The sequence below is a fragment of the Drosophila albomicans genome, chromosome 2R (assembly GCF_009650485.2).
Source record: "Drosophila albomicans strain 15112-1751.03 chromosome 2R, ASM965048v2, whole genome shotgun sequence".
NCBI lineage: Eukaryota > Metazoa > Arthropoda > Insecta > Diptera > Drosophilidae > Drosophila > Drosophila albomicans.
In genome coordinates, this window is record NC_047631.2 from 33,158,244 (window position 1) to 33,185,231 (window position 26,988).

Below are 26,988 nucleotides of genomic sequence, written 5' to 3' on the forward strand. Positions count from 1 at the left end.
AACGAGCAGACAATCAAAATAAAATACAATCACATTTGATTACAAAGCCCACGCAAGGCGAGCAAAGCAACCGGAACTAGATCAGGCCAAAAAAAAAGGCAAGCATTGGCTATTTTTTGAATTTCGGGGGAAAGAAAAAGAGTCGACAATTACATCGAAGATGTGGTGGCCAAGTACCATGAAGGTGGTTTCAGATTGCAGATTTCAGCTTTCGTTTGCTCAATTGCATAACGAATTGGTTGGTAACTGCTTTGTTAAATTGGCAAAATATATAAATGGCACGTAAGTCTTTAAGCCAACAATTTCTACATACACAATGAGCAACAATTGATGCATTAACAATACGCTTTATACGATCATCTTAAATAAATAAAAGTCGGCAAATTTATTGCGCACGCCTTAAAGGAGAATTCTAATCGTAAAGTATAATTATTTTGCATCTGCATCGAGCAGGAATCTCAAAGGACTGCTCTGCAGTTTCTATTGGGGGACTTCCCACATCGTCCACTCGATGCCTGATAAATTCACAAGTTGTTTATGGAGGGAATTTAGCGTGCCTGGTTGAAGGGATTGTCGGGTGACTTGTTCCACTCCTTCATGAGCATTTGCTTCCACTGGGACATACGCAGCGAAGGATTTTCGGCCTTGATACGAGGCAGATTATTGGATTCAAAGGTTTTGTATGCAGCTCGCATGCGTTTCTCGGGATGCTTATCATCATCATCGTTGACACTAAAAACACATTCACATTATTCATACAATCTATATGATATTCTACTCTTGGCACTCACCTGAGCACGGCCAGCGCCTCGTCCACATTGGTGGCCACATCAGTGTCGGCCAGCGAGCGATTCAAGTTCTCCTCCAGCGTCGTGTGCTGCACAACTACTCGAGTTGGCGGCGGTTTGTTGGCCTCGTTGATGGCATCCATCACCCGCTGTTTCTTCTCCATCTCCTCAAGAATCTGCTGTCGATTGATCTTCGCCAGTGGCTGCTTACGCTGCGTATTAATGGAGTTGGTCTCCTGGTCGAGCAGCGCTTTCGATTCTGCTTTGCGACGCGCTGCTTCAGCTTTTTTGCGCTCTTCTTCTTCGCGTCGCTGCTGCTTCTTGGCCAAGTTCTTGTCATCGTCCTGCCACAGGCGATCTTCTGCCTCACGTGCATTGCGCTCCTGTATTGCCTTCTTGGTCGCATCCTTGCGGTCGCGTGCCTCGGCGGCCTTGGAATTAATTCCCATTTTCTTTGGCATTGCGAATTCACTGTTTGCTGTTGTGTTTGCCAAAAGTACGATTCTTCTTCTTCCTGACGATGGATGGCAGAATTTTGACAAACATATGTTCCAGACAGAGTGTGGCCGCAGCTCGATTTCAAAATAAATCTGATACAATTACTACAATTGATACACTCGATTGATTAGTAGATTGCATTATTATTTATTTCAAATATTTAAAATATGCAGTCAAAGTAACAACTTTTAAAAAATTAAAAAACAATTCTTGGTATTTTAATACCAAAACAGTTTTCTAACCAGGGTGTCACTGCCACTTTTAGTATATTGTACCAGTGTGACTCCAACAAATAGTTAATATGGAAAACGTGTGGTCACACTGTTGTCTCTGCGTGCATTGTTTACGTTTTTAATTTCACATGTGTAAATAAACACAAAATGGACGTATTAAAAGCAGAAATTGCGCGTAAACGCAAATTGCTGGAGCAGAAGCAGTTGGTGGACGACAAAAAAAAGTATTTTCGTCGCGGCGAACTCAATGCCAAGGACACAGAGGAAGTGCTGCAGAAAGTGGGCTACAAGAAGCAGGAATCTGTTGAGGCACCGCGAGCAGAAGGCGCCTACAGTTTTGTGGCCGATGGCCAGAATATTTTGCCCCGCGCCGAAGTCATAAGAAGATTGCGAGAACGCGGCGAGCCAGTGCTTTTGTTTGGTGAAACGGAGCTGGAAGCTTTCGACAGGCTGCGCATATGCGAGATTTCGCAGCCGGAGGCGAACCGTGGCTTCCGCAACGATTTCCAGGAAGCCATGGAACAGGTAGATGCCGCCTATTTGCAGGAAATGTTCGCCAATACGCCCACAGCCAAAGAAGACAAGAAGTCCGACTTCGCTGAACTGGATGAAACAATTTCGTGGGAGAGCATTCAGACAATGGCCCAGAAAATGGGACGCAACAAAGACTACGACATGGATGTAATCATAACACTGCTCACGTTTCTGCTAAAGCTATGGAACGATCAAATTGCCAACTACACTAAGCACGAAAAGATGTCCACCAAGGTGAAAATGACTCGCGTCATCTACACGCAGACCAAGGAGTATGTGAAGCCGCTGTTCCGTAAGCTGAAGCATCACACGCTTCCCGAGGACATTCTGGACAGCTTGCGGGACATCTGCAAGCATCTGCTGAATCGTAATTACATCTCTGCTAGTGATGCTTATCTAGAGATGGCTATTGGTAACGCTCCCTGGCCCATTGGTGTCACCATGGTGGGTATCCATGCGAGAACAGGTCGAGAGAAGATCTTCTCTAAGAACGTGGCTCACGTGATGAACGATGAAACGCAACGCAAATATATTCAGGGACTGAAGCGCTTGATGACCAAGTGCCAGGAATACTTTCCCACTGATCCTTCAAAGTGTGTGGAGTATGTCAGCAAAAAGGATCGCGAATAAATATAGTATATGTTATCCATAAATTAAACTAAGTTTAAGAAAGCAACTGTGTGTATTTCATTGTTAAAGACACAAACTGTAGCTAGTATTTCCACCAGTGCTTATCGAAGACACGAACCGTTTGTAGTTTTCAAATTAAAAAGCAATGTGGATAAAGCTTCATATATATTTAGTAATATCGTTTAATGCAACACACAATTATGGAACTGTTTCTTTTATAACATATACTATGTATAGAGAGTCGGAATTTGCGCCATGGAATCAGCTCATTTCTTGCCCAGCTCAGCTGAACGTTGCGATGACTTCTCCACGGCATTTATAAGCGTTGCTCTGAAATGAGAAGAGTAGTAAAAAGTTGTTTATTCATTTGATCAATTAGCACTAAGCATTTTGGTACACACTTTAAAATCTCTATTCCATATGATTCCTAAAAATTCCGTTGCATGAGAATAACTTACTGGGAACTATCAGGGGCTTAGTTGCTTGGGTTCACAATTGTGGAGTATTTATTGAATATAGTATATTGTGAACGTATTGACATCAAATACTCTTTGTTTAGTAGATCTGACACTTGCGTTCAGGATTCATGGGAGCGCCCTGAGCACAAAGGAACACCTTGGAGAACTCATTAAAGTTTTCCAGAGGTCCATTTACTCGGAACTTGCCCGGTACATGTTGATCCGCAACCAATTGATAGCTGCGAGCCCCCCATTGGACATCGTTGCACCTGACCTGGGCGAAGCTGATGAAGAACAGCTGCAAGTCTGAAAAGTTAAGAGTAGGTAGCATTTTCTTCTGACCGTTGAGCGAGGTCTTCAGCATCCGGAGATAAGCTTCAAAGGCAATTCGCACTGCTCCGTTGTCCGCAATATTCTCCGACTGATCATTTGATTCGGGGAGCCTTATGCCATTGTACCAATACTTGCTGTACTGCTCCTTAAAGCATTGCTGACGCTGCTCAAACGTAACTCCAGATTGCTTATCCCACCAGTCAACTAGATTGCCCTGGGCATCGAACTTTCTGCCACTGCTATCGAACCCGTGGATGAGCTCGTGTGCTATGAGCGTTGCCAAGCTGCCAAATTTGATGGCATTGGTAATGTTATTAGACCACAAGTAATAGGGCTGCAGCATTGAAACCGGCACTTTGACAATGTTCTCCTGCAGCAGATAGTGTGGTGCAAAGCTGTACATTTCGGCTAATTCCGGCATTCTAGCACACGTCCCTCGTGACGCGTTCGCAGCAGCTTTAAATATGCGCAACAGATTCTCAATATAGTCATGCTTGGACAAATGAATATTTTTAAAGCATAATGAAAGATCTTCATCGGCATAGGAGTTCACTTGCAGCTTCATTGCTTTCAGCTTTTTAATGGCCAATTGTCGGGTGTGAGCACTTATCCAGCTCATCGCTTCATTCGATTGCAATGTCAACTTGAACGTCTCTTGTAGCTCGCTCCACATGAGTTGCACATCGGCGACTATGTCGGCGCTGATGTGACGCCTATAGAACATGTTATCCAAGTTCTTGGCAAAGTATTTCCTAGTCATAAGTAGACATGTCGCCTCTCGCTCAGCTACGGTGTCCTCAACTTTGAGCATAAAGGCTTCGGTCAGCCTATAGAAAATGTAATTGGCAACAATTCGTTTTGGAGTTCGTTGAATTACTTCATACAGATTGTATATATACTGCGGATGAAGATCATAGGCCTCGAAAATATCCTTGCCTAGAGTTATTTTGACGAGACGCTCTATATCCACCGTGGGTCCATAGAGACGCTGCATCTGAGTTATAGTTAATAATTTGGTATTCTTTTGGATGTCCAAGATTTCATCATCGCTGCTTAGACCTTTTGCCAACTCCACCTCAAAGTTCAATAGTTCGTTGGCCGTAAAAAAAGCCACATCTTTTGTGAGGTTCAGATATTTGTTGAGTTCATAGGTCATGTATTGCCGATAATTGGTGCGATACATTTCCGTCTGTATGTCTTTATTCACATACATGCCTCGGACCTCGAGAGGAAACTTTTGTCCAAACACATAGACCTTATTCACCTTTCTGTTGGCCAAATCAGCGTCAAACTGAGCGCCCAAAATGATTGTCTGGCGAAAGGTGTGAGCGATGTTCCCGATCGTTGCAATCCAATCGAATTCCGACTCTCTCCAGTTCCTTCCCTCGATAGCTGGCATTGCTCCGAACATGGCAATTATTTCCTTCAGTTTTCTGCGATATTTTTCGTCGATGTCAGTGACGCTATTGCAGGATTTGTAGAATCTCCTTACGTGCTTGTCCTCCTCCGTGTCCAATTGTCCATTCTCAAGCATATGTTTCACATTGCGATCGCGACTTTCACCCAATTGCTCAAAGATTCCGGTGCTCACTTTTTTGTAGGCCGGATAAAGACGTCTCCAATTACCACAGGCGAATTCGTAGAAATCAGCACAAGGATCCATCTGCTTATTCATGATGCTGGCCATTTCTGCCATCGCATCCTTCTGAAGTCTCCCTGGCCTCTTTGCTACCGATCTATAACGTGCCAGTTGCACTGACAGCAGCAGCAGAAGCGTTAATCGGTATATTACACGACTCATTTGATGGAAAATTGTGCCCGCAAGATCCCATATAGTTGTTACAAATTGAAAGCGTTGCTTATGACTGAGTCTCATTCCCCATAAAGAGCATATTTATATAGTAGTAGGTACTATAATATCGCCAGATCTAAATCGTATTTGACAGGCTGAAGAAGAAGTCAGATTTATGAATGTGCAGCCAAGTCTAATGCAATAACAACTGCCTTTGTGCTTATAATTTGTTTACGGAAAATAAAATATTCCTCTTATTAGTTTTATGAGTAACTTTCAGGTTTTATTTTATATCCGATTTCAATCAAAAGGAGGGTAAATCATCCTGTTCCGGCTCCATTTTTTAACTATACTACTAACTAGAAGAAGGGATAGAGCTGGAGGAAGGAGCCAAAACCTTATATTATTTATTCGAGGAAAGGCCATATCTGGGGCTCCTAATATTAAAGGAACTAATCAATTTCCAAATCCCCCAATTATAATAGGTATAACTATAAAAAAAATTATAATAAAAGCATGAGCTTTAACAATTACATTATAAATTTGATCAATAGTCTTTGAGATCTTTATAGGTGTTAAAAAGACAGACGGACTTAGCTTCATAGTTTCGAGTATTGAAAGAGAACAAAAGTATACGTACTTTACTACTAAATTACCGCTAAGTTAAAACACCCTTCTACACCCCATTTAACGGGTATAGATATATTCATAGTTATTTTTAGTTAATCAATTAGCACCCACCTGAGATTGCCCTTCTCGAGCTCGTGCACTCCCACAATGGTGGAGCCGCCCGGCGAACAAACTTCATCGCGCAGCACAGCCGGATGCTTGCCGGTGAGTAGGACTGTCTTGGCAGCTCCCAGGAGTGTTTGTGCCGCAAATTGGATGGCCATCTGGCGAGGAACTCCTTGTTTAACACCGCCATCGGCCAGAGCCTCAATCATGGTGTAGACAAAGGCAGGTCCACAGCCCGCGATGCCAGTGACAGCATCGATCATGGTCTCGGGCACTTGTTGGGCCAATCCCAGGGAGTTGAGCATGAGATGCACCTTTTCCAGATCGTGATGCAGCACATGAGAGTTGCCGCAATAGACGGTGCAACCCTCGCCCACCTGCATCGATGTGTTGGGCATACTGCGTATCATCTTCAGACTCGCACTGTCCATAAATGCGAACTTCTCCTCCAGTGTGGCCAGCGTTGTTCCTGCGAGCACCGAGACAAACAGTTTGCTGGCATCCTTGGCAGAAGGAACGTGTTTGTATTTGAGCTGTGTGGTGCAAGGTGCCAGCATATGGGGCTTCACACAAATGAAGATAATGTCAGTGTGTTCGAGCACCTCGCAATTGTCGTCTGTTGTCACTGCTCCCAATTCTCGCCAGCGCGAGAGATTCTCGAGGTGGGGGCCAGAGGCCAACACCTGGCTGGGCTTCACGATGCCACCGCGGATGAGGCCCGAGCCAATGGAGAAGGCCATGTTGCCGCCTCCAATGAAACCAATGCGCTCATCCAATTTTGCCATATCACTTCGCCGGGTTTGCACAACAACTGACTGAGCGAAAAGTTCACTTATCGATTTCAGTAGCACAAGAGTGTGACCAGAGGAAGCAAATCAATAAATACATCGAAGCTTATTGAACAACGTAAGCGCGAAAGACGTTACGTTTGAATTGAATGCGAATTGATAATTGAACTGAAACTTTACTTTGATTTAAATTGTTAATAATGGTTAATTTGAATATGAGAAATTACCATTAATATTTTCGGATATATTATTATTAAAGAGACAATACTCACCCATTAAGTAATTAAAAACATTGCTTTGTATTTTAGCACATAATATAGTTTTGATATAGCTCAGTTATATGCAAAAATTCATACTATGCGTATTTATTTATACTATGTATGTTTAAAATAGATTTGTGTGTTTACAAAAATATGTGTATGTACACTACATAAGCCAAGGCATTTCAGTTCAAGGATACACTTTGTCTATGGCTGTCTATCAACTGATCCAAAGAGCACACTGCTTGTTTCTAACATATTTGTTATTTGTTTTAAATTAAAATGTATTTAGCTCGTTCTACCATCTCATTCACTTAAAGGAAACTAATGACTGCAGTTGCTGGATGCTTATGTTGTATGTACAAAAGAAGTAATTAGATTGTATCAGTTGTTCGTTCGTTCGTTCGTTTTTTACAAGTACATTATAGATATTTACATATTCTCATTCTCGTTATAATGGCAACTGCTAACTAAGTCGTACAATTAAATTAACTACTATTTAAAACGTTTTTCTCTTCTCGACAAATTGGCAACTAAATTTCTTAGTCTTTCTCATTAATAAATACATTCGATTTGTTTTCTTTGCTACTTAGAATTTGCTGTTCTTAGAGTTCCGTTGTGGTTTCCACTTCGGATCGATCCAAGTCATTCAGATACGAGAAACTCATCTGTCCGTAGTCCCGCTTGCCAAAGACAACGTTCTCGTTGGTGCAGCTCATGTGACTGTGTGTCAAGTCCCCATTGGATCTATTATGAGATTTAGAAGATTGTCGTAGAATTAATTTGTAATATTAACAGAAAATAAAAAGACAGTAAGGACAGTAGTTCTTACCTTTGGAAGAGTGGATTGGCGATGGGCAGTTCGCCAGCAAAGAGGCGATTGTTCTGCTGATTATTGCGGCCCAGAGTATTGGTCATCAGCTCGCCATTGCCATTGAGAGCAGCCATGCCGCCAAAGGTGTTGCCTCGTCGACCCATCGTGCTGTAGCCGTTGTTCTGGACATTGGCCAAGTTGTTGCGACTGGCCGACATATCCATTTTGTAGCCACCATTCTGATAGTGATTGCTATTATGATGCTTAATCCTGCCCAGCGTCAGAGTGCCGGGTGTGCTGTTGCCAGCTAGGGCTAAGGGATTCGCATTATTCCTGGCATTCATCTCGAGGGTGCGATTGAACGTGTTCTGACGATTGTTCATCGTCAGATTGTTGTTGTTCATATTGTTGAGATTATTGCGCCGTAGCGTCGAAATTGTTGCTGTGGTGGCATCTGAATGCGATGGACTCGACTGACCCTCGCCTGCGCTATTCTGCTTGTGTGTTATATAACTGACATTGTCCAAGGAGAAAGCATGATTCTTGGCACTGAAGTCCAGCTGCAGATCCTCATCGCCATCCGGCGGCACAGCCATGGCCAGCATCTGGGTCTCGTACTCCTTCATGTTGGCCACAGACTCACCCGAGTTGGCCGCCTGTGAGTTAACAATTACAGGATCGTAGCGAGTTGGAGTTGGTGCTGAATATTGACGCATGCGCTGCTTAAAGTTCTTGTACCTGAAATGAAAATCAGCTTGGTAAGGGAGAAATTCAGTTGAAGATTTATAAACGACTCACTTGGACCAGGAGACACAGATGTAGATGATGCCGACGGTGCCTAGGATAAGAATGATGATGGAAATGGCAATCAACGTGAAGGAGAACACCTCATCATCCAGAGCTGCCATAGTTGCCTTGACCTACAAACAAATATTTCGTTTCAGTCAAATCTTTTAATCATCAACTTTCACTCTTACCTTGTGAACGAGTTCCTTGGGTTGTATAGGTGCAAAGATGCCCTCGGCAGAGGCTCGCACCAGATTGGAGGCTGCCGCATTGAGTTCATTGCTTGCGGCAGTGGCAAAGAGCGTCTCTTGAACAAGGCTATCGTTGCGGGCAAGCAACTTTTCCGTCTTGGGATCGATCAGGTAGAACCAGACGTCTGTTGCCTCAGGATTCTCGAAGACAGTTCCATTCTCCGTCAAGGTTTTGCGATTGCTGAAGCGTTCGATGCCCGTGACTAGACCGTTGGTCTTCTCCTCGAGCAGCTCTTCCAGGGAAGCGTGGTGTGTGCGAATCTTGCTGGGTGCTGCATTGGAAAATGTGAGCGCCATGCGATGCGCATCTGTCAGCTTGTTGACCACAATTCTGGCTCGCGTCGTGTGTGATCCCTGCTCCTGGGCGTCATTATCGCTGGCCTCAACGTACAGTGTCATGGGGAAGTTGGCGGTGGGGGCCTCGCTAAAGAGTTTTGCGGTGCGCAGAATACCCGTGTCCTCGGAGATGGTAAAGTAGCTGGAGGGCTGCTCTTCCTTGGCGCCAGAGTCCTCCTCGTCAAAGAGCTTGTAGCTTAAGATGCCGAACTTGCCCGAGTCACGATCCGTGGCTCGCACCTGCAGAATCGTTGTGTCAATGTCCATTTCGGGCGTGATGACGGCATAGTAAGTGTCGTTCTGGCCATGCAAACGATTGAACACAAACTCTGGCGGATTGTCATTCTCGTCTTGCACAATAATCTTGATCGTAGCGCGATCCTTTCGTGGACTCACAAAGTATCTATGGGAAACCAGGCGCACCTCCAGATTGTAGGACATCTTGGTCTCGTAATCCAGCGGCTTAACAAGCACCAGAACGCAGCCATAATCCTCGAGACTCAGCTCAAAGATGCCTTGTTCATTGCCCTGCATAAATTCGCACTTGTAGTTGGGCGTCTCCCGCGATGGTTTCTTTGAGTTGATGATCTGAATGAGCTTCAGCGTGCTGTTCACAGCTGACGACTCTGGTACGCTCACAATGTAATTGTCATCGCTGAAAGCGAGTCCAATGGTGTCTGAATTCATCAGCATTCCCTTCTCGCCATCCAGTTTGCGCTCCATGGCACCATCCTCATTAGGATCGAGCAGCAAATGACGCACATAGACGGGAAGCATGGCCACCGAACTGAGCTGTGGTTCGCCCATGTCGTAGGCTCTTATGTCCACTTGGTACTCAGTGTCCTCTTCCTTGCGCAACTCATCACGTATACGCACCGCGCCCGTATCGGGATCAACCTGGAAGTACTTCAATGCCTTGCCTCGTCCCACGAGCTCGTAGCGCACCACATTGCCTGGTGAAGTGCCGTCCGCATCGATGGCTGGCATTGTGGCAACGATGGAGCCAATGGGTTGATCGTCATTCACAGTCACAGGACCAGGCACCGTTATGAACACAGGGCGCACATCGTTGCGATCCTCGACATCGACCACTAGATACACCGTGTCTCCGGGAGCATCGCCATCGTTCTCAATGGTGCCAATGGTCAGCTCATGCTGTCGCTGCTTCTCAAAGTCCAATCCCTTAGTGGTACGCACTTCTCCGCTCGTAGGCGAGATCTTGAAGAGTTCCGCGTCGCCTTTTCGCAGTACATATGTAATCTCGGGCATGGAGTCGGGATCGTATGCTTGCACCGTGGCCACCAGATAGTTGGCTTCGTTTTCGGGAATGCGCACATTGATGCGAGCATCGTTAAACTTCGGCACCTCATCGGGCAAATCGTTCACCTGAACTGTGACACTAGCTGTTCCCAGGCGAGCGTCGGGAGCACCATCCTTGGCAGTCACCACAAACTTGTACTCGTTGAGACGTTCGTAATCCAATGCAGACGCTGTGCGCAACTCTCCAGACTTGGCATTGATGCTAAACGGAATGTCCGTTGGTATCGAATAGGTTATCTCCGCATTAATGCCCTCATCCGCATCTGTGGCATGGACTATGCCTACAAAGGCATCTGCTTTACCCTCATCCACGGTGAAGACGTAAGGCAATGTGTTCTCATCGAACTCTGGGTTCTTGTCGTTGATGTCTGTCACCTTGATGTTAACTGTTGCACTGCTGGAGAGTCCGCCATTATCCTCGGCCTTCACGATCAGTTGATAACGCGTTAGACTCTCTCTGTCCAGCTTACGTATGACCATGATGACGCCAGTCTGTTGAACCACAGCAAACTGCCGCAGATCGTTCCCTGACATTATAGAGTAGACGACAGGATCGTTCTCAGGATCATCGGCATGTATCACAGTGACTGTGGAGTTGATTTCGGCACCTTCGCTAACTTGCACCTCGTACACTGAATTGCTGAAGCGCGGCGGCTTCGTGTTTGGCCCTGGGGTGACAGTCACCTCCACAATGGCCTGGGAGGAGAGTCCACCAATATCTGAGGCCTGCACTGTGATGCTGTACTGCTCGCCTGCCAGTAAACGTCCATGAGTCGTAATGGCGCCCGTCTTCTCATCGATCTTGAACTTTTGAATGCCATTGTTGGACACGTGGTATATCGAGTAAGTGACAACTGCATTCGGTCCATCATCAATGTCAGTCGCTACCATTTGAGCGACTAGTCGCTCCTCATGTTGATCACCAGCTGCAATTGAGATGGGAGCAACCATCGCCAGCTTGGGAGCATTATCGTTGACATCTCGTAAGTTCACAGTCAGGCTGAGCGGAGCGCTAGCTGCATTGGTGCGCGGTTCTCGGGCAACAACCTGGAACTTGTAGCGTCCTGGGGCGGGAGGATCGCGATCGAGGCCCTCCTCGTTCACAACCAACATACCATCGTTAGTTACGTTGAATGACGGCGTCGTTAACTCATAAATGTAGTCGGGTTTCGGATCATCCTCGCCAAGATCATCGTCAGTGGTGCGGAAGAAAATGGGCTTACCACTTGCATCCAATACTTTGGTGCCAATGGGTGAATTCTCGTCCACGTATCCCTCGATGTCGGAAGAGGTGATAACTGGAGGATTGGCGTCTACTGGTTTCACAGCAATCGTCAGTTTAGCCGTGGTAAAGCGACTGGGAGGCGGTGAGATCTCCTCAGCTCTCACGACGATATCGTATCGTTTGGCTGTCGATGTATCTACTGCCTTTGTCTGCTTTAGAACTCCCGTTGCCTCATCGATTTCAAAGTAGTCCGCATAGTTGCCTGGCATACCACTCGCGAAGCTATAGCGTATTCGCGAGCTTATCGTATCCAGATCTACGGCTTGAATCCTTTCAGGAAGGACATTTAGCACCCCCTGCACCGATCCTGCGGGCACCGACGCAGTATACTCCGGATTGATGCAGGCACCATCGAGCAAGACACATCCCCGGTAGATGAACGATGGATCCATGTCATCAGAGTCTGCTATGTTCACAGTAAGCGTTGTGGTCGATGACAGACGCTCGGCCACATTGCGTGCACGATCCTGCAAGGAGAATGAGAAGATAAAGAGAAGAGTTAGTCAGATCCTAAGAAATCCAGACTAAACAAGGAAAGATTCTGCGGAAATTATTGCAAAGAGGTAGGTTCTACCTAATCTGCTCAACACTAAGAAACTAAGAATAATAGAGTTAATTCATGAAATATTTGGGAAAACATATCGATTTATAAAAGGAAAGTAAATGGTAAGACCTTAAGCATCTCTGCTTAATATGTTAATCAAAGCCTATTGTAAAGGGAGTGTTTCAATGCGAAATATTTGGGCAGCATTTCGATCTGTAATAAGGAAATGGTAAGGCCTCAGACATTCCTGCCTAATCTGTTCAACACGCTTTAACTTTCAATGCTGCTTTCTACTGTCATATATGGGATGCGAAGACAATGGGGTTGGCCTAGGCCAATGCCTTGTCAACGGCTGTGGTTGCGGTTGCGGTCTGAGGCTGTTGCCGGTGAGCGCGATATGCCAAACGCCAGGTAATTTGATGCCCCACTGCCCCAAGGAGCAGGGCATGGAAATAAACCAAGCAGAGACTCTTGTATTAAGATTATGCTTGGCCGAAAGCCGGACCAAATTGACAGCAGACTTGGGAAAGGCGCGGGCATATGTAAATGTCAAATAAATTCTTTTGAAATGTCATAAACCGGCGATACACAATGGTTGCCGTTGCTTTTCTTGTTATTATTATTGTTGTTGTTGTTATTGCTGTTGAACTGGCCAGCGAAATCATGTTTATCGTGTTTTGGCGAGCTAAAATTATTCGGTTATGCATGAAATAGCATAATCCCTCTATACGAAAATATCAACAAAATGATTGTTCTTACATTTTAAAAGCACGTTTTGTTTATAGTGTAAAACACATCGTAAACGCATGTAAACTTACCGAAGCTACAATAGTCAGATAATAGCGTTGAATCTTCTCGTAATCCAAAGTCTTAGCGACTGTGACCTGAAATTATCGTGAAAGAATAGGCAAAGAATGGGAATTAATATTAGACTTTCGATAGTTGATCTCTATGAAATACTATACTTACTTGTCCTTGGTGGGGAAATGATATAGCAAAGGTGCCATAACCATCGGCACTCGTGAGTTTCTCATCTTCGGTTCTATTAGCATCACCCTTGACTATAAAATACTCTACTAAACCATTAACACCAGCATCCTTATCTAGCGCCTGTATATTACGATAAACTGTAGAACCCAATGGTGTGCTCTGTAAGATAAAAATATGAACATAAATATTAAGTTTTTATTCTAGCTTAAAACAACCTCTCTAGCCCATTGTCTAAGACTGTTATAAAAGCTCTGGTATAAAAGCAACTGACATTTAGCTGTTCTACCAGCATCTTGCTGTTTTATAATCTCTTCTAACAGTATGGTAAGCTGTTCTATGAACAGCGTCTTGCTGTTATATGCGCAAGTATAACAGTTTATGCACAATGCAATTGCACAGAGGAGGAGTCCTTAGATCTGGCCGCATACTGCAGATAATTTTGACTTCTAGATGAAGAAAACAATAAAAGCTACGATAATGATTGTTACCGTTTTATACCGTGCAAAAATGCTAAATACGTTTTGCGACGGGAAACCAAAAATGGCATGTTCATGAAAATTAGGTAGCGACGGCAGTGAATGCTGTTGTTGTTGTACTTGTAGATGCAGTTGTTGTTGTTGTTGTGGTTGCTGTTTGACTGTTGAAGCAGCACCATGGTCTAACAGCAAAAACAACAAGAACAGCAGCAGCAGCCACAGCAGCGACAGAAACAAGCTGGGCGACAAAACGTGCCCAACAACAACACAAAGATGCACCAAAAGTGCAGTTATGTAACGGGCAAAGCAAACAGCCTCTTACATTCAACTAAAAGCATGCTGTGTGTGTGTGTGTGTATGTGTGTGCTTGTCTCTTTCCTCGAGGTTAAACTCAGCAGGTACTAAGTAAGTATGTACTAAACGCGCCTTATACTTTACGCCTTTGGCGAACGAGCGACAACGCGACGATCAGACACGACACGAGTCGACAGACGAGACGAGCCGACAAGTTAGTCATTGAGGAGTATTTGGCTGAACTTTTGATTTCGGTATTTTTTAGCGCTTAATTTTAAATGGCAAGTGAATAGTGAATAGGCGCAGTTATCGTTTGTTGCCGTGAGTAATTTGATGCGGTTTATTGTGCAATATTTATTAAACGGCTGCAGCGCGTCTTCCCATGGCAGCTAGTAGTATAAAGAACTCTATTACAGGAAGAAATGCTCGTAGGCATTTGTGTTTGTGTGTGTGGCCCCAACTGTGCGGTATATGTAGTTTAAGTGAGATAAACATTTGGCTGTTGCGACGGCGTCGCCGCGTCGTGCATCAGGTTGAAAGCCGCCATCCACCGAAAAAAAAAAACTGAAAACCGAAATGTGGCGATGTTTGTGTGTTGTGTTGTGTTGTTGCTGTGCTATGCAAGCGGAACGTGATATACGAGTACTTGCTGCGACTCTGCTGAATAAATATTTGCGCTGCATCTGGCAATTGCCTGAAATTGTTGATTTTCCTTGTATTTACATATACACATGTAAGTATACACATACACATGTATGCATGCATTTGTGTGGGTGGAGGTGGAGAGGGGGCATAAAAGATTTGTATCGCCTGCACGAAATTATTTGTTAAGCGTGCCCGTACACAATAAAAAAAAAAACAGAAACAAAAAAGGCAGCATGGCGACTTGCAAGTATATCTCTCTGCTCATTCGATATTGTTGTACCCTGTAACCATAAAAAGCAGACGAGTGGGTATGCATGTGAACGATAACTGTGGAATGTGCAATATCGATACCGATATTTGCATATGTAGAGTGTGCGAAGCATTTCACAACACTACATTGATTCGAAATTCCTGGCAGCAGCAGAAGGCGCTGCCAGATCAATTTAATTTTTACATTTACATTCCGGAGCTTTTCCGCTGCTCTGCTTCTTAGGAGACCGCTTGCTGCCTTATTGGGTTTGTAATTGATGGCTTAATGAGCTGGCCTCATCAATGCCAATCTCAGGGGATGCTATTAGCTGAGCAACTGCAACTACAACTAAAGCAAGTCGAGCAAAACTGTGTTGTGTTTATAAATTAAAATGCAACACAAAGGCTGATGGCTTTTTACGGTTTACGGTTTGCTCGCTGATTGCCAGATTGCCCGATTGCCAATTGCATTCAAACCAGACCAGAGACAAGAGACCAGCCACCAAGAGCAATATAATGAGTCTAGCTTGGGCCATTGCCATGGTCATCACCATCGCCATCATCATCATCAACATCGACAGCCGGCGACGCTGGCAAAGAATTCTGTTGTTGGAGTTGGAGATGGAGAGCAATAAAAATCATTCGCAATTGTCCGATTGCTCGTTTTGACTCATTTCGAATGGGGAATTTAGCTGCATATTCAACTGTTCTTCTGCAAATCAATTCCAGACTGGCATTTGTCACAATTAATTATTAGACAGCGGCACCCGCGTTTCAAAATTTATGTGCATACATCAGCAGATGAGACGATCTCCTTAAGCAGATCCCCAGGAACAGCTGCACAACTCAGGACACAGGACAACTAGTTGAGCTTGACAAACAAGTTGGAGGCTCACAGATACCCTGGAGCGAGGAGCATTGCTTAATTTTCCGCGAATCAAATAAACTTTCATTTGTCTAAAAGGAATGGCCCATGCTCAACTCTTGATCACTGATCACACTGCTGATCACTCGACTACCTCGACTACCTGGCAAAGCAGCGCTTTAGTCGGTCGCTTGCTTTTGATTCCCTTTTCGCGTTCTGCATTATGAATAATTTATGAATAAAATCGTTTTGTGCGCTGGGAAGCCACAAACGCTTGTCCAGCTGGCTCGTTTGACATATTCAAATTGATTATATGTGTCGCAGAGGTGCGGCCCGCAGGCTTTGCTTCACCGGACAGACGACTGGGGACAGCCTGACTAGCTAGATAGGTGGTTAACTTGATGTTAGTGGGCAGTCGAATTACACTTATTGACATGACGTTGCCACACGTTGCACGTTGCACGTTTAGAGATGTTCCCGAAAAGTAGATCCGGGTGATCGAACTCGCAAATATTGGAAGATAGACTTACCTCAGGCACTGTGATCTCGTAGGGCGTGTTCATGAAATGCGGCGCATTGTCATTGACATCGGACACGCGCACAATAAGCGGGATGTTGCGCTTCTTGTTCGACTCGCGAATGGTGCAAGAGACCTACAAAAAACAGAGAGAAAGACGGGGTAAAACATAGGGAAATAGGTTGTAGAAGAAGCGTTGCGAATCTGTTGTCTGTTGATTCTGCAGATTGTGTAGATTAAATGTGAATGTGGCATGTCGCATTCATTAGATGACTGTCCACAAGTCTGCTGATTTATAATACGAGTGCAGGAAGTTGGCTGGTTGGAGACTCACCTGGAACACAATGTGACTGAGATTCTCCTCATCGCGATCGAGCGGCTGCAGCAGCTTGAGCTTCTTGCCATCCAATAGGAATGTCGGCTGTCCCTTTGGGAAGACTAGATCGAGCGCAATTTCCGTGTTAGGATCACCATAAATTGGCAGTTCGGCTGGCGTTGTGGGTTGTCCAATAACTTTTCAGATGCAAATGATATATACATATATAAACACAGTTAATTTGAATAGTTAGTACACTCATATAGAGAGCGTCGAAGAGAGAGAGAAGAGCCTTTCACTTTGTCAGCTAAGCTCTCTTTTCTAAAAGATATTACCAGGTTGTGTGTCTAGAAAGTCTTTACTGCAATTATTGCAGAGAATGTGTGTGTGTGTGTATAGCAGACGGAAGACGCAAGGAAACCAAATCAATGCTCCGATTTCTATTTTCCGGTTTTTGCAGCCAAAGCCACCAACTTGCCACAAGTTGCAAGCTAGCCAGTTAAGTTCTGCTACCAATTCGCATTGGGTGGAACACAATACTTTGCGTTACTCGCTCGGCTTCTCTCTCGGGTACGCTCATGTGAGAGACCCTATCGAGGCATTTCTTTTATATAGTAATTCCTCTTGCTGTTTCCTTTTGCTTTGGCGCAATGCTTGGCATTCCTTGGACCAATTCTTGTCTCTTCTCACGTACCTTAATTAAGGCCCATCCCCCCGCACACACTCCACAATCTCTGCACACTCTAAGCTCGACACTCTGCAGTCTACATTCTAGTGTCCACATTCTACAATCTGTGCAGTTGCCACTTGTGGCTTTCTCATAATTTATTTGCTGTTATATTGCGTTTATTTAATTGCATTTTCCTGCTGATTGTTGTTGTTGTTGTTGTCTTCTCCCCATTATAATTTATCTATATATATTATTAAATTTAATCTATCCACACTTTGTTGCAACAAAGTGGTGCACCTTCCGAGTCCCCAGTCTGAGTACGACTTCGATCCTGTTGATTAGTCTCAAATATATTGAGTGTTCGACGTTGCCCCCCCGGGCTGTCAATTTGATAGCTTCGACTGCGACTGCGACTGCGACTTCGACTTGGATGTTGGAGTTGCAGTTGTAGTTGGAGTTGACTTGCTGCTTGGTATGTGCCTCGATGTGGCTGTAACCCTATACTATCAGTTAATAACGAGTCCAAGTACGAAGCCTGCTTGCTGGCAAGCAAAAAACCTGAAGTTGGCCAACCTGAAGAGACGGCAAGACAAGACAAGACAAGAGCGAGAGTTCGGGTAGTTGTAGCGTGTTAAGCGCTACATTCTTATGTAAGTACTTTAATGCGATTTGCATCAAAGGCGCATTCCCTCACTCCTCACACTCTCTCTCTCTCTCCCTCTCTCGTCACTCCCCCCGTCGAGACTGTCTGTCGTTGGGCGTATGAAACAATTTTATTATAATAAGAGCTTGGCTCGAGCTCAGGCTACTGAAATGTGTCTAACAGATTGTGAATTATAGGCAAGCGGAGAGCTGGAACCAAGAAAGCGGAGAGCTGGAAAAAATAAGCCTGAAAGGCGCATAAAACGACGATAAATTGTTGGCAAGATGCACAACGTCGTAAGCCTCCATCAATGTCCAAGTTGTTGAAGGCTTTCGGGCCTAATGAAGTCAACAGACCGAAAGTCTACCTCACCGAAAACAAAAACAAAAACAACCCAAGACCTCGAACTTCTTAACTGCTTCTAATTACACATAAGCACTCTTCGCATGGTAGATTCTCTCCTCTCCTCTCACTCTCTGTCGCTGCAGTTTTCCACATAAATATTCCGCCGAATATAAGTGTGTACTTACAGTCCCCGCGACTCTCCTCGATGTCCAGTATTATGTTCGTCTGCCCCGTTTCCACCTCGCACATCTGCGATTTGCCCAGAACACCAACTGTGTATTGGCAGCTGCCCAGCAAGAGCAGAATGCCCAGATATCCTGGTGCCAGGCGGCCAATCATTGTGCTTTGTATAGTCATCTTAACTGCAAGGAATAAAAGAAATCATAAATTTCAATTAGGCAGATTCCCACAATAAAAATTAATTTAGGAATATTAGCAATTAGCTATTTCCTGGCTGTCTAACGTAGTAAAAATAATTCTGTTGACCGAAATGATAATATAATATAATATAATGATAATATAATTTAATAATAAAGGAATTTAAAGAGATAAACTTTAGGATTTTCGAGATAGCAGGTTGAGTTTCCCATGAACATTGTTATTCTTCAATGCTATCTTTTAAATTAATACTTTTTCGCTTGACTTAGACTACTTTCTAACTTAAAGAGAAAATGCGTTTAAACTCTATTCAAGTGTATAATGTGAAGGAAACGCTTTCGAACGGAACTATTCACTATTTGCTGTTGCTGTTTAGACATGGGAGCGGAAAACCTTCTCATCTGTCAGTTTGGAGGAAGGTCCGCGTTGTTGTGCCACTGTTTAAAGTTAAGGATATTGTCGGAAAAGTCGTTCTCGACTTCACTCGACTTGAATCGAATCGTAGATGCAAGTACTTTTATACAAAGGCGGCTCGAGAGCCGAGCTGAGCTGAGGCAGAGCCTTAAATGGCCCGACATCAATATGCAATAAATATTTAACTTAACCATCTTGGCGCTGTCTACGCGTTTTTCTTGTTGCCCACTTTAGAATTGCCCATATATAGGCCTATGGAAATCTATGATCAGATTTGTTTTGTTCGCTTTTCTTTTGTTTCGCCTCGCATCGTCTTGTTTTGTTTCGTTTCGTTTTTGGCCCGTTGGCCATTCGTAAACGGTCCAAGACCGCGCCACAAAAGAACTTGCCACAAAAATACGTAAAAAAAAGGAATAGAAAAGAAGATAGTCCAGGAACCAGAAACTCAAACTATTTTTATGGCTAACTTCACACTTTGCCTGCAGTTTGCCATAATGAATTCCTTAGCAAATTTGCTTGGTTGCAACCAAGTTGTTGCAACCAAGTTGTAGCTGTAGCTGATCAATCTGCCACACATACGAATAATGTTTGCTCTTCGAACTCAGATCAATCTGTAAGTTCTATGCTGCTATTATCTAATGCCTCCCTTGGGGGATTTCCCTTTTCTTTTCTCTAAGCTACCCAATTTATTGTGGTATTTATTCATGATTGTGCTTTTACTTAAGATTAATAACATATTATATCAAGTTCTTTTTTTTACAAACTTTCCTAAGTTTCTTTTGAGCTCTTTTTATTGTTAATGAGATGCGTAATCAGAAGTGAGCGCCGCTTTATTCTCATAATAATAATTCTGTAATAATTTCTTATAATTGCTTGTGTACGGTTGTTTTGCACTTTTATTAGGCTTTTGCAATTACGTAAATTTCGTCTTTTATTTTCAACAAATGCTTTTTTTATTTTCTCAGTCTTCTTTTCTCTCTTCTCTTCTTCTCAAAAGCCATCATCATTTGCCTTAAAAGACATATAAAAGCGCCATACTGAAAGTCTCTTCTTGTTGGTTTGTTTGTTTGTCTTCTGGTCTCTTGGGCTGCTGTTGCTGTCGCCGTGTCGCTTCTTTGTTTGCCTCTCAATTAACGTAATTTGTGAGGTGAAAGCAAACGAAGTTAGCACTAATAAATTGTTGCTCACATACATACACATACTCCATACATTCGCTTCTCCTAATAGTATCTCAGGCAGCCGGATGGTCAAACGTTGCTCCGAAGACTAATGAGGTTAGAATTTGCTTATAGCTAATGGGCGACGAAGCTAATACCAGTGTTTTATACCCTGTAATACTTAGTTCATGAGTGGAAATGCTTATTTTATGCAGACAAAGATGAGAATCTCTTTGATTAAGATTTCCTCATGTTTGCAACCTCATAATCGAGGCAATTACAAAGGTATAGAGTTTAAATTTGACATGCGAGAAGTTTAGCATTTTAAAAACATATTCTGAAAATTTCATAATGATTGCTAATGAGATTCGCTTAATAACAGAGTTTAAAGGAAATATTGGCAACTCTCTAATTATAAATCTTAACATGCACTTAGCTTAGCATTTTAAAGAGATTTCCTTAAGATTGCACCGCAAAACACAAAATTTGTTAGCTAATCTATGGAAAAGAAAAGTAAGTTCCAGAATCTTTGATGCCGTATCAAGATTTCCTCATGTTTACAACCTCATAATCGAGGCAATTACAAAGGTATAGAGGGAAAATTTGACTTGCAAGTAGTTTGGCATTTTAAAAACATATTCTGAAAATTTCATAATGACTGCTAATGAGTTAGAAATATTGGCAAACCTTTAATTATAAATCTTGACATGCACTTAGCTTAAAGAGATTTCCTAATTATTTCATAGCGATTGCATCGCAAACTCAAAATTCGTTAGCTAATCTATGGAAAAGAAAAGTGAGTTCCATTTATCTTTCAGGGTATCTGGCGATCGTTTCTCAACTCGCTTGCTTTTTTTTTTGTTGTTGGCTGTTTCTCAGTGCCTTGGGTTAATTTACATCTACCACGCAGTTATTATTTTAATAAAAATTGGATGCAAGGCAGCCATTACGCCCATATTAGCTAAAGTGTTGTCTGTGGTTTTTTCTCTTTCTTTCTCTTCTTGTATCTTGTATTTTGTATTTTGTGGGATTCATTTTTGCCCTGTGTAAAGTGAATGAAAAGTTGACTTGACCTGTGTGTGGAGCGTGTGAAAGATTTTGATACAAAGTATAATAAGTATATATGTTATATAGTGAGTATATAAATTGAGCATATTTCCATGTTGATTATGTTTCACACCCTTTCTTGGGGATGAGTCAAAGTCAAAGACCATCTCCACATACTCCACTGTCTTTCTACCACAAGTCTTTCGCTGTTTTCTTTTAGTATTCTTCTAGGCGATTATGCCAATCTTCTTGGCAATCAAATGCGATGACATGTGATTCTTGAGCTTTACTGTTGTTTTGCCGATAAGTCAAAGACTGTGTCTTAAGATATACAACGCACAACATGTTCGTACAATATTCTTTACATTGTCCGTCTATAATCATTTTGTCACGAAAGCTACACATTTCCGAACACCATAAATTACACATTCGCATACATCTATGAATATGTATGTTCTTGATTATGCCAACAAGTTGCTCTAAGATATGACCATGTCTGTCTTTCAGTGGGTTTATTCACAGAAACTAGTCTCGGAGTCTTTTTCTGTTTTTATTTCTCTTTTTCAACAAATATCTTAACTAAGCGAACGTGTTTTAGTCGCTTTTATGTAATTTTCATTTAAGCAATTTAGATTGAAATCGGATTACTTTGTATACCAAGCAATACCAACTAAGACGATGTCGACAACGACGGCGATGATATCGTAAGTGCCATTCGAATGATGTGCCGAAAATTGAGTTGTTCAGCAGATATAGATCGAAGATATATAACACAAAATTAGTACACTCAACTTAGCTGCAGGGTATGCAAAGCGTGGCGGCAAAATAAACTGATCAAACAAATTAAAAATATTATTTAATATCATCATCATCATTATCTTCAAACACTGTTGTTTGCCATGTTATGACAGCATTGAATATCTGATGGGTTTATTTTATATTATAACATCATATCAGAAATAAAATAAAGCAAGGAATATCTTTCAGATTTATAATTTTCTTTTATAATTATGAATGTCTTTTGAGTTTATTTTATATTATCACATCACATCAGAAATGAAATCAAATAAGGAATATCTTTTAGATTTATTCCACATAATTCTTGTATAATTATGACAGAAACTAAATATATTATGGAATATCTTTTGGGTTTACTTTTTTTAACATTTTATCACTTTATATCATCAAAAGTGACCAATGTAGAATAACATTATTCTTGTATAATTATATCAGGCATTAAATATATGGTGTCTTTAAGAATATTATGATAGATAGCCATGAAATTCAATATATATCTTATAGAATTCTATGTTAGATTTATTCAACGAAATTCTGGTATATTTGGCACAGAAATTAAATATGTTATAACTTTTTGAATATTATGGAATATCATTTGGGTTTATTCTATATGTTACAAGTCATATCATAACAGCCATGAAATATGATATATATCTTTTGGAATATCTATTAAATTTATTCTACACAATTCTTGTATAATTATGACAGAAATTAAATATATTATGGGATATCATTTGGGTTTATTGTATAGATTCAGAATCACAATATAACAGCCATGAAATATAATATATATCTAAATACATATTCTCTCAATGTAGGTCGTTGATTCATGTCAAATCTATATATAGTATTTCACCACAACATGAACTTGAAGCACCTTTTGGTTTATGGGAATGTAACACTATACGAATGGATCAAGTCTCTATCTAGCTGTCAAGCCCTCTCTCTATAGGGTATTCCCCATGGCATAGCCCCCATCGTTGAGTACGCTAACGTAACGGTTTCCGTTTGCTGGTGTCATTTTTCATCACTTCAACATAAAATTTTGCTGAATTGTCGATGCCAGCATTAAAAGACAAAACTCAAAATGCAGACGCAAGAAATTAAAAAATGTAGGTACGTGCAAGGTACGGACTTATAACGTGGAAATGTGCATATAGTCTGTGTACATATTGTATACAGGTACGTGAACATAACTACTATATAACATACAATATACAATATATACTCGTAGTACTTAGATACTCCGAATTGCGAAATGGCGAAACTGCGATGTGCCAATGCGATTTTGCAAAAAGTTTCCCTACTTTTTATACAATTTGCAAATTGTGCAAACTGCAAGCTAAAGAGAAAATGTATATTTCAATATACGAGTATTTGCAAATTTCTATTAAATATATCATTATAACGCTGAGTAGAGAAATCTTTATAACCAATTCAGGTACTTTCGTTTATTTAAAGAACTTAAGAATGATATAAGAAATGCCAAAATTATAATCTTAACTTTTTTCTATACTTTCTTGATTGATTTTGATGATTGATTCATATTACATATATGATCATATCATTATAATGCTGAGTAGAGATATCCCTATTTCCTATTCGGAACTCTATTTTATTAAAAGACTTTAAAAATGATAAAAGAAAGACAAAAAATATAAATAGCTTTAATTAGTTATTGAAGCTTTCATTTTAAACTATAGTTTTTGATTGATTTTCATTCTTTGAGTTGTACTGAATATATCTTTTAGTGCTGAGTACAAACTTTTTGGAAATTTTGGTTTATTGAAGGACCTTAAGAATAAAAAAATAAATTAAACAATATAAATCATTACTTAGTTATTGAAGTTTCCCTTTTAAACATTACTTTGTTTATTGATTTTGATGATTGATGACTATCATTCTCTGAGTAGAGAGATCTTTACAAACAATTCGATAATTTTGCTTTTTTGGAAGCTGAAGTACTATAAAATCAATATAAAATATAAATCTTTAATCAGTTATTAAAATATTAATTTGAAACTATACATTCTTATTTGATTTATATCATTCTTTGTGCTGTAGATATTTCCCAATATAAACTCCATTCTCAAATATAATTTTTGTGTATAAAAGACTATCATTTTATTCACAAAGAACCCAACAAAGTGATCTCATTATGAAAACTATCTATTCATATGAATATAATGATTACTTACTGTTTCTTTTTTTTTAACAATATATCCAATTTGTGAGCAGGTAAAATAATTGTTATGCATAGACCACAAAACAGACGAGAAAAAAGAAAAACAACATTTACAAAACAATTAAGAATGGTCGCAAGTTGAGAGCGAGTGAGCTCAACTACTAATATCAAGGCTATTTCTTTTTCTATGCAAGAATTGTGATTGTAACTCTGTCTCGACCTCAGAGCTCAAATCGAGAGACAAAGACTGAACTTGGAATGCAGTTTCAATCAAAAATTTAAGTGAACCAGCTGCATTTTGGCTGATCTTCTGATTGATTTGGTACATCAGATTTTAAGTGTTTTCTACAATTAAGATTCCTTTCTATAGACAGAGTAAAGAAAAAAAGAAAGAGAGCACAATATTGTACTAGACTTGCGGCATTCTTGAGGCTGATTAAACTGGTTCAGTTAACGGCGTGACACCTCGACTTAATCACTTTGGTTTTAATTGAGCATTTGACCCGAGCACCTGTAAGAGTTGGTCAACAAATGACATAATTAACTGTCAATGCTGCCAATTAATTAACCGTAATTAATTGATTATCATCATAGAGGCTATAGCTATCGCAATATATAGTCCGCTATATCGTATACCGGTAGCTGATTTGCAAAGTTTTTGGGGAGAAGAAAGAGTTTTGAGTTTCACTTTTGCCAACATGGCGCTGGCCACAAAACCCAAAACACACACACACATACAACGACACCCACACGTAGTTGTTGTTGTTGTTGTCCAAAAAGCATTTAAACCTGCTCAAAAATCTATAAAGCGTACAACAGCAACAACAATAATATTGCCGTCGGCTGCTGCGACAGCTTCAACTCGACTTCGACAGCGACTTCGACGGCGACTTCGACTTCGACTTCGACTTCGACTTGGACTGCGTGCAGTAAAAGTAGTGTGGCAAGTTGATGTTGCCCCGTTTGCCGTTGATCGTCTGGCGACTCGCTGTGTTTACCATTTGACTGTGGCAAGCAGCAGCAGCCGCTGTCGAAGTATTTGCAAACACTCTGCGCACACGTGACCTCATTTGGCAACCCCCCTTGCTTGCAATGTTTCGCCCTCTCGCCAATAGATGTCGCTATCCCCACACACAATTGGGGTCAGCACGATCAGCGTCCTGCAATTATAAAAGAAGAAGTAGGAGAGGGAGATAGCCCTGGTCCCTCTCCTACTTATTCTGCTTCTTCTTTTTCTTAGGCATTTCCTCTCCTACTTCTTCTTCTTCTTTCCGTTACACATCCCCGCAGCATATTCATTCACAGTATTTGCATAGTCAAAGTTCGAATCTTCTTTTCTTTTTTGCTGCACAGTGTAAAGTTTCACTTTTGTCGATTTGTTGTTTGCAACAATGGTCTCAGGAATTTCGCACTCCATTATCTCTATTTATATTGAAGAGTTTTATATTGTAATTTTTTCTGTTGTGTGTTACCTTAACGATCGAGCGAAGATTTCACAGGCAGCAGAATCTCATTGCAGCAGCATTCAACTTTCATTTACTCAGCTTGGGCGCGTATTCCACAGAGAATTGATTTATATTTATTTTGTATAAATTTTAATATTTGATTTGCTTCTTTTGATATAATTCTCTTTGTAAGCAAACACACACACACACACAGCACACACACAAAGCACAGAGCACTTGAGCTAGAGACAGATGCAGAGCTAAAAGCTAAAAAGCCTATCGCGAAACCGGTAGTTCGATAGAAGTGTAAAAAACGTATTTGAGCCAAGCGCGCACGACGATTATAACACCTGAAATCACAGGTAGCTGGCTCCGAACTGACTTTGGCGACCATGGCAGCAGCAGCGCCAGGGCAACAAGTGGGCGCTCGCTTTGCTCTGCACACAACATACAACAACAACATGCATAACCGCAAGTCGCACTCTGAAACGGTTAAGAAATCTCGTTTGTGGTTGGACTGTGTGTGACAAACCGGTTTTGTTACTCGTTTAGCTAGCTGGTGAAACAAGTAAAAGGATTACATACACACACACACATACACACGCATGTGAGCGTACATAAAAGTTGAAAAATAGATATGACTATTGCATACAGCACAGCACAAGGCATGAAGACAGCTCAAAACGCGACTTGCATAAATTAAAAGCAATCTTCTTCAGCTATAAATAAAATGAAAACAAACAATATTAAAATATAGATTTAGCATTTAGATGCGTTCGTGATGAGATCACTTTTGTCCCTATGCACTTAACCCGGACTGTTGACATGTTTGTACTTTATTTTATGGGCAATTCTGCAGGTGCAGCATATGGCGAGTGAGCGAGAGAGAGCGAGCGCGAGCGAATGCAAACCCGAAACGGTTAACAGAGCGCTGTTAAGCTGTTAACAGCGCCAACTTGTTTCGGCTTAGACAGAGCAGCGTGTTCAGAACCGGTTTGGAACTCTTCTTCTTTGTTGTGGTTTTTACAGCTTCTCAATTGTTTTATTGCTTTGTTTCTCCCTCTCTCTCTCTCTCTCTCGCTCGCTCGCTCTCTGTTTGGTTTGTTTTTTCTACTCTTTTTGTTTATATTGTGTCGAGCGACCAAATTTCCTTCTATTAGCTGCATTAA

General features: G+C 41.6%; 4 protein-coding genes across 4 annotated transcripts; 1 reads left to right on the plus strand and 3 right to left on the minus strand.

Moving 5' to 3' along the window:
• Positions 1-361: 361 nt before the first annotated feature.
• On the minus strand, positions 362-1,354 carry LOC117575822 (coiled-coil domain-containing protein 124). Its single transcript, XM_034260226.2, has 2 exons — positions 792-1,354; positions 362-732 (listed from the first exon to the last, which is right to left on the minus strand). Exons 1-2 carry the CDS (start codon positions 1,247-1,249, stop codon positions 549-551), a joined length of 642 nt encoding a protein of 213 aa, XP_034116117.1. The 5' UTR covers positions 1,250-1,354; the 3' UTR covers positions 362-548.
• Positions 1,355-1,581: 227 nt separating this feature from the next.
• LOC117575821 (pre-mRNA-splicing factor 18) lies at positions 1,582-2,718 on the plus strand. The gene has a single exon (XM_034260224.2). It carries the CDS (start codon positions 1,667-1,669, stop codon positions 2,681-2,683), a length of 1,017 nt encoding a protein of 338 aa, XP_034116115.1. The 5' UTR covers positions 1,582-1,666; the 3' UTR covers positions 2,684-2,718.
• Positions 2,719-2,831: 113 nt separating this feature from the next.
• Positions 2,832-6,830, minus strand: LOC117575819 (pyrroline-5-carboxylate reductase 2). Its single transcript, XM_034260219.2, has 2 exons — positions 6,008-6,830; positions 2,832-3,013 (listed from the first exon to the last, which is right to left on the minus strand). Exons 1-2 carry the CDS (start codon positions 6,784-6,786, stop codon positions 2,950-2,952), a joined length of 843 nt encoding a protein of 280 aa, XP_034116110.1. The 5' UTR covers positions 6,787-6,830; the 3' UTR covers positions 2,832-2,949.
• Positions 6,831-7,091: 261 nt separating this feature from the next.
• LOC117575818 (cadherin-99C) lies at positions 7,092-26,198 on the minus strand. Its single transcript, XM_034260215.2, has 10 exons — positions 25,847-26,198; positions 18,581-18,757; positions 16,756-16,934; positions 16,435-16,557; positions 13,355-13,534; positions 13,204-13,269; positions 8,841-12,308; positions 8,662-8,783; positions 7,882-8,601; positions 7,092-7,796 (listed from the first exon to the last, which is right to left on the minus strand). The coding sequence occupies exons 2-10, from the start codon at positions 18,750-18,752 to the stop codon at positions 7,655-7,657; spliced, it is 5,172 nt and encodes a 1,723-aa protein (XP_034116106.1). The 5' UTR covers positions 18,753-18,757; positions 25,847-26,198; the 3' UTR covers positions 7,092-7,654.
• Between the last annotated feature and the right edge of the window lie 790 nt (positions 26,199-26,988).